Source organism: Gavialis gangeticus, unplaced genomic scaffold (assembly GCF_001723915.1).
Source record: "Gavialis gangeticus isolate Ggan-Ray unplaced genomic scaffold, GavGan_comp1, whole genome shotgun sequence".
NCBI classification, from domain to species: Eukaryota; Metazoa; Chordata; order Crocodylia; family Gavialidae; genus Gavialis; species Gavialis gangeticus.
Genome location: NW_017729014.1, coordinates 17,347,396 through 17,354,718, shown reverse-complemented (window position 1 = coordinate 17,354,718; position 7,323 = coordinate 17,347,396). Strand labels below are relative to the sequence as shown.

The window sequence follows — 7,323 nt, the reverse complement described above, 5'->3', positions numbered from 1 at the left end:
GGGACCGGAAGGGAACTCCTGGGTCATCAAGTCTGTTCTCCCAGACCTCCAGGAAATGATGCAGAATCGCAGTCATAAGTTAAAGGCACTATTAATACAGGACATTCTCAGAGTATTCTTGAATTCCCACTGGCCCTGCCTTTTTTACCTGAAGCAGATAGGAAAGCAGCTTCTGATTCAACTTTTGGCTAAATACTGAGAGGTGCTAAGTACCTGCAGCTCCTTACAGAAGCATGCCCCAGTAGTGAGTGTCTGCAGGACTGGGCCATTAAAGGTTAACAGCCTTTAATTTTGCATGAGGAATATCAGTGGTAGCTCCTTTGTGCGGCTGATGGATGGATGGTTTCCAGACCAGAAGGGGCTCTTTATGTAACACAGCTTCTGCAGCCAGCTTTCCCTTTGCTTATTCATTTGATGATGACTAAGGACAGGGGAGCTGTCTCAGACCTCTCCTATCCTTGGACAGCTGAGCCCAATATAGCCCTGGTGGAGGCCAGAACAGCTCTGAGGGATGCTATAATTGTGACACTACTGCCTGCTTTAGGCTATTATGCTCCCAGGGGATAGTGACTGGTGTTAGAAAGCCCTAGCTAAGCTATTCTCTGTCTCTCCTTCCTGCCCCCAGCATGCTGCTAGTGCCAGGGGCAATGCGTGGGTTGGCACAGAACTGTCTACACTGGCTCCCTACTTATCCCCCTTGCCTGGGAGGAGGGCACAGGTTTGCAGCTGCATTGTCTCTTCATTCACACAGGCTCCCCTAGCTTAGACCATCTGCACGGCAAAAATTAATTCCCCCTCGGCTCCCTTCCTCCTCTGGGCTCTCATCGCCTTCCTCCTCTGTGCTCTGCTATCACAGCAGCAAGTGAAGTGAAACACGCTTCCCCTGGAAGTTTGTGCAAAGGTATAATCCATCTGCTATCCCAGGCACCAAAAGCCAAAGCAAAACTACCATGCAACATTGTTGAGCCCAGCTGGTCAGGATTGCCCCGTCTTTCTTAACAGTGATGTGAAAATGCAGGACTCTCAGTCTAAAATAGCATACCACAAGAGGCCATCCATTAGGGAGAAGGCTTTTTTTTTGTAAAATGAAGGGTATGGAACAAGGCACACAGGCTGAGATGCTAAATTTAGCTCTGAACATGTGCCAAGTAAGGACCGTTTTAGAGGGAAGGACACATTTGCACCCTGTCTTGGGTAAGCATGACTGTGATCATATATATGGATTTAGGTCATTTGTTGCTAGCTTCCTTTGGAGTTTGAGGAAAGTGTCTCAGAGGTATTTAGGCATCCAGTTCCTGTTGCTCTCACTGGAGTTGTGCTATTTATGCCTTTAGCCCTTCAGGGCTGTCCAGGCCACAAATCTGTGTGCTGCAAGGATGTGCACAATGGGGAATGATGAAATGAATAGCTCAGCTCCCTACAGCAGGAGCAGGCTAGCTCCCTCCCCCTGCCTGCCCACCTTTTGGGTGCTGACCACTCAGAAGCAGGAACGCACCATGCCATGGGAGGAAATAAAACACCTGACAGCATCAGGGCGTATTACCTGAACGGCTACTTAAACATAAACTGTTGCTGGCAGAGCTGCAGGGGAGCACCGATCTCTCTGTGCCTTTGCTGCCAATTCCAGCAAAAGACAGGCTCTTTGCTTCTTTAACCTGCAAAAAATAAAGAACAAAGGAGTCTGTAAAAGGCCATGTATTTGCCCAATCCTTCCTCTGTCCCCGGTGCTCTATGCTATTTCAATTCCCTGACAGTGTAAATCCTCACTTACCTCCCTCCCTCTCTCCCTCTATCCCACTCTCCCTCCCCCCTGCACGAGTCTGCTGCTATCTGATCTATGATGATATGTGATCTCTTGGATACAACCACACACACAAGTACCAGGCATTGCTACTCAGCTGAGCAAAATGTCTTTCTCCTAGCAGTGGTGCTTATCCTCATAGATTTCAGATCCTTGACGATGTGGCCATGCTGTCTCTTCTTCCTTCTGCCACCTCCTCTCTTTGTCTGCCTGCTCTTCTTACCCCTGGGGCACTTCTGCCCTCCTGTGTGTACCTGTATGGACTACCACACTATCGACTGCAGAGATCAAGGACTCCCCAGGGTCCCTAGCCCGTTTCCCCTGGATGTACGGAAACTTCTCATAGCTGATAACAACATTCAGGATATACCGTCTGATTTCTTTATCTTTTATGGAGATCTGGTCTACTTGGACTTCAGCAATAATTCCATCACCTCCATAGAAGAGGGGACTTTCAGCAGCTCCACAAAGCTGGTTTTTTTAGACTTAAGCTACAATAATTTAACGCAGCTCAATGCCGGGATATTCAGGTCGGCAGAAAAGCTGATCAAGTTAAACCTCGGGAACAATAATCTGGTGGATGTTGATGAGGCTGCTTTTGAGAACCTGGAGCAGCTCCAAGTGCTAGAACTGAATGACAATAACTTGCAGACCCTCAGCGTGGCTGCCCTGGAAGCTCTTCCATCTCTTCGGATTATACGCCTGGAGGGCAACCCTTGGATCTGCGACTGTGACTTTGCCAACCTCTTCAGCTGGATACAGGAGAATGCATCCAAGCTTCAGAAAGGTAAAGCTAAAAGGTGTGTGTGCGTGTGTGTGTGCATGCGCGCACATGCTGTTCCCGTGGGTCAGATTATCTGTCTGGGTGTGTTGCCTGCAGTGACCCAAATTGTGGGTTTTGGTCCATCCACAATTACATGTTTGACACCAGTAAGTCTAGTAAAACAAAGCTGGTTTCTTATAGCAACAACACTCCTACCTGGCCCCCCCCAAAAAATGTAGGACCTAATAATGTGTGATTTTGGCTCGGGCACTAATCAGGGAGAGAAGGAGCCTTTTCACATGGGGTGAACCAATGCTGATTCTCTTCCAGACTTTGGCTTCTTTCAGGTGAATAAATAGATTTCTTCTAATAAGCCCCTTTAAGGGATGAACATTTTGTGCCAGCACACTGAGAGAAAGGGATTTGACTCTGCCTTGCTCATCTATAAAACAGCACAGGAAGCTTCAGTCCATGCTCCCTATTTTAAACCACTGTGGTTGATCCTTTCCTTGGGGTTATTTGCTTTTGGTAGGCAGCATACAGATCTCTGACATCAGGTTAGCTGCTGATGTTGCTCATGAAAATAACGTCGTTTATAGTCTGAGAAGCCAATTTAGACATTGGCTCAAGCTACAGAATTGGGATCTGCAGGCAGTTTGGTTCTGGAACACCCCAAAGTGCAGGGGATGCGGTTTGGGGGCTTGGACTGGCATGCACTGAAATAGTATTAAGACTGTCATGTGCAGGCTTCGAGACGCCCTCCTCAACTCTCCTCTTAATCTGACAAGCTTTAGTTGGAGATCACAGCACAGTTCATGGCTCCCTACAAGCACCAGGTCATAAACTTTTGCCACTGAGCCACCTGGCTGGCAGTGAAAGGCAAACTGCCGGGAGCATGGGAGGTCACAGAGCAGCTCTTGGTGTGTGAAGTAACACCCTTTGTGAGATCGGAGCTGCAGGGTCTGCGTCTGAGTAGGACTGTGTTTGATTAGGGAAGGGGCTGGGATGATAAAAGACTGGGGCTTGAGGACTGGAGGAAGAGGATAGTGGTGGGGCCCCATCATCCAAACAGCTCCACTGTGTTCCCTGGATTGGCAGAGGCAGAGGAAGGAAAAGGCGATGTGAGCTAAGAAACCAATTTCAGTAGCTTCATTTTTTTCTTCTTCTCATGATCACCAGTGAGGTTGTAATAGCTTATGTCCCTGCCCTTGGCTGGCTTTTTCTGTGCTTTATGTACCCTCTGCTGTAACAAAAGGATGTTGTTTTGGGGAACAACTGATTTTCAAAAAAAAAAGGAGTGTGTGTGTGGGGGGGGGGCGTTATATAACCACTTGATAAGCCCCACTTTGCCCCAGCTCTGTCACCATGTTTAAGTCACACCTTAACCCTTCTTCCCCTATCATGCCCAATTTTGGTTTGTTTCTTAGTTGAAAATGGGCTCACCTGGGATCTCTACTGCTGTCTCTGAGTCAAACCCAGGCCCATTTCCCCCCTACATGCAAGCCCAGACTCCACCTGTTGTCCCACTCCCCCACCCCAGGTTCCCAGCTGAACCTTCATCCCAAGATCTTGTCTGAGCTGTATTTAAACTTTGCTCCCTAAACCTTTCCCTGTTAGGAAGTGTTGGGTTCTCCCACCTCTTTTTCTGACCCAGGACTTCCCCAGTCATTCTGACCTACCTTGCCCTCATATCCAAACCAATTCTGGTCAGGCCTTGTGCCCTCGACCCCAGCTGGTGTCCTGTCCCATCCTTTTTCAGCAGAGTTGCCTCCTTTCTCCTCTCACCTGGAATTGCTCTTATGCCTATTTTCTAACCTCGTTTCAACTCCAAGCTTGTTTGGCCTGGAAATCCCAAGAGATCCAGATTTCTCGTAGCATTTCCAGTGCTTTCTGTTATCATCCCGGCAGGGTATGCCCTCTGACAATATCTGACTGGGACCGCTTTAATGCCCAGGTGAATCAAGGAAACAGAAATGCTGGCCAAGTAACTAAAAGTATTCACTAGTTTCTTCCAAGCCTCAGAAGATTCACTTTGATTTATCTTCGGGCAGAAGTTCAAACTGGTTCTTTTTGCAGTTGTTTCCCCCCATCCCTATACCTCAATTCTGCAAACAGAGAGTTATAGCTTTACTCATGACAGCATATCGGCAGAAGGGCTTGCAGGATCAGGACTCAAATACCCTTAAAAGTACAGCCTGGGTGCATCTACCCATGCACTTTAATGCATATTAGCCTGTTTCAATGCACATTAAGCATCACTTAAAATGTGCTCTTTAGTTAATGCGCGTTAAGACAAGCTAATGTGCAATTTCCTAGTACCTCACAATGGAGATACTAGATTTAATGCATATTAACTAAAGCACATTAATGCACATGTAGATAGATGCACTTGTTGTCTCTTCAGTTAAAGACCTTATTTAAGGATGTGCAAGCAAAAACTGAGCCGCAAAGTGGGAGCATTGCTTTGTGAATCTTGAGGGAGACTGGACATGATTCTCCAGTGCTTTTCAACTTGTGCCATCACTTCCTTAGGGGAGAGGCAAGGATTTTTTACTGTCATGGCGGCAACATCACTCTATCACTTTCTTAGGCAATGTCAGTATAAAAATAGCATGTCACTATTCTGATTTAGAAGCATTTTCCACCTGCTTTTCACAGTGTAAGTGACAATGCTAAGTGCTAGGCATCTGACATCAGATGCTCTATCATTTTATGTGTTTGGTTGTCAAAGCCACATTCTGATTAACTTCTCTGATAGCATTACAGCCGGAAACAACTCTGCAAGGTAGCAGGAAAAACTGCACTCCACCTGGATATTTGGCATTCAGACTAATTGACTTTGTGATATGCTTCTGGATGTCTGGAGACACATAAAAGTGTTCTTGCTTTGAGCATGTCAAGAGAAGTGAGGCAGCCAGCATTATGCCTGGAGACGGTGTAAAAGTAGAAGAGGCAGGGTGAACTTCCAGGGTTCAAAATAAAAGAATGAATTCTGCAGCACACATTCCCTTTCTGGTTCGGTAGCAACTCCACTGTTTGCACTTGCTGGTGTGTATTAATGGGGAAAGCTAGGATGGCTGGTGATTACATCTGCTTAAGGGTCACTGAGAATAGGCTGTGATTTAGCAATGCAGGCTGTCAAGGGATAGTTCTATAAAGTCTCAAGCTTGAAACCACCAGATACCTTACATTTAACATTCAGGTCTGGCGGAAAGGGAACACATTGAAATACAGGTGAAATCTGCAGGATGCAGGAGGAACTGAATTGTCTGTGACCTACAACATTTTATGCAACGGTGTTGGCCACAAAGCATTGCAAAGATGGTGTAAAGCTTTGGCTAATGTAGTGGACATCTCTGCTAGGCTCAAAACTAGCTTGAGGTGTGATATGGTGGACTGGGAGAAGAGAAGGCCTGCCAGGATAGGAAGAGGATACACTCCTGATATTCGGTAGCTAGTGACTAACTTGCACTAGTGAGAGGTTCTAGACCTAGGACTTCAGCTTTCAGATGTGACTGTGGAGTATGGTAACCCTTTTAAAGGTCAGAGCTGGTAGAGAGAAAGGAAGGAGAGGCTGGGAAGGAGAAACATCAGGATGGCTTCAGATTGTAAATTTCTCTTGATCATGCACTTAAAGAGCATTTCAGGAGTCTCATTTTAATGGGCTCTGCCTCTTCTGTGAAATAAAGAGTGACTCCAACTGGAACCATTTATTTAGCCCACCAGCTACTCTATCTCTGAACTTTGGTGCTTTAGTAAGTGGGATCCTGATCCAGCTGCCTTGGATTTTAATTATACAAGCCAGATGCCTGATGTATAGGGTTTAACAAACACAAAATACACAGATTGTAGTCACCATATATGCAGTTTAAACCCTAGAACAATTCATCCCCCAAACCCTCTAACTGTGCAATCCAGATGTCTGGATTAATTGGTGGCCCGTGTCTTAACAATAATTCAACCCATGGCATTTTGCAAAACCCGTGTCCATTTTCCCTTAATTCTTATTTAAGGTAGAAAGTCTGTGAACTTGCAGGCAGTGCTGACCTGTCTCCAACTGTCTGATTGGGAAGCTTTTCCCCAGCTGTGCTGGTTTTTGCACATCCAGCTGTGTTGCTTCATATAACCAGCTAGGATTTGAGTCATTTTACAGCTCCCAGCATTTATTCATCCAACCCATATTTTAAATAAAGCATCCCGTGGCAGTAAGTGTTGCTTCTCATATGCTACATTGCAAACAGACTTGTAACAGAAGCTGCATATAAAGGTTTGTGCTTCAAGCTGAAGGCTGCCGATTGCTCTTCCAACATTGTGAAAAGGTTAAAAAAAATCTTGAATTTCCATCATGCTTCAAAACCAAATGTACATTTTTCCATTGGAATTTCTCCAGTCAATGAATCAAATTGTCAAAGGAACTGAAGTCTTGTTTAAAAATAAATGAAAGGTGTTGTATAGCAGGTTTTTCTTCTTGAAAGAATCTAAAAAGTGTTTTTCAAACTACAGGCAAAATTCACCCTGGTATTTAAGCTTTCTTCAAGTTATCTGCATGGAGGTAAAATGCATTCTATGAAATGCAGAACCACTGAGATATCTGCTGCACATTGCAAGGGGCCAGATACTAAAGATAACAAAGAATTTTATTTTGCAATATGCTTCTGTACAGAAAAGATAGTCTTTTACATAGCAGTTCTGCTGAACATCCCCCTCCATGTGTGTACACACACACACACACACACACACACACACACACACACCCACC

At 45.6% G+C, this 7,323-nt stretch overlaps 1 protein-coding gene across 1 annotated transcript in view; it reads left to right on the top strand.

The window, feature by feature from the left end:
* The first annotated feature begins 403 nt into the window (after nucleotides 1–403).
* The window catches only part of LRRC38 (leucine rich repeat containing 38), a 36,424-nt gene continuing 29,504 nt past the window's right edge, over nucleotides 404–7,323 (top strand). Inside the window, exon 1 of the mRNA XM_019511872.1 lies at nucleotides 404–2,588. Within this exon, the coding sequence (XP_019367417.1) occupies nucleotides 1,838–2,588 (751 nt within the window). The 5' untranslated portion in view covers nucleotides 404–1,837. The remainder of the gene's footprint in view (nucleotides 2,589–7,323) is intronic.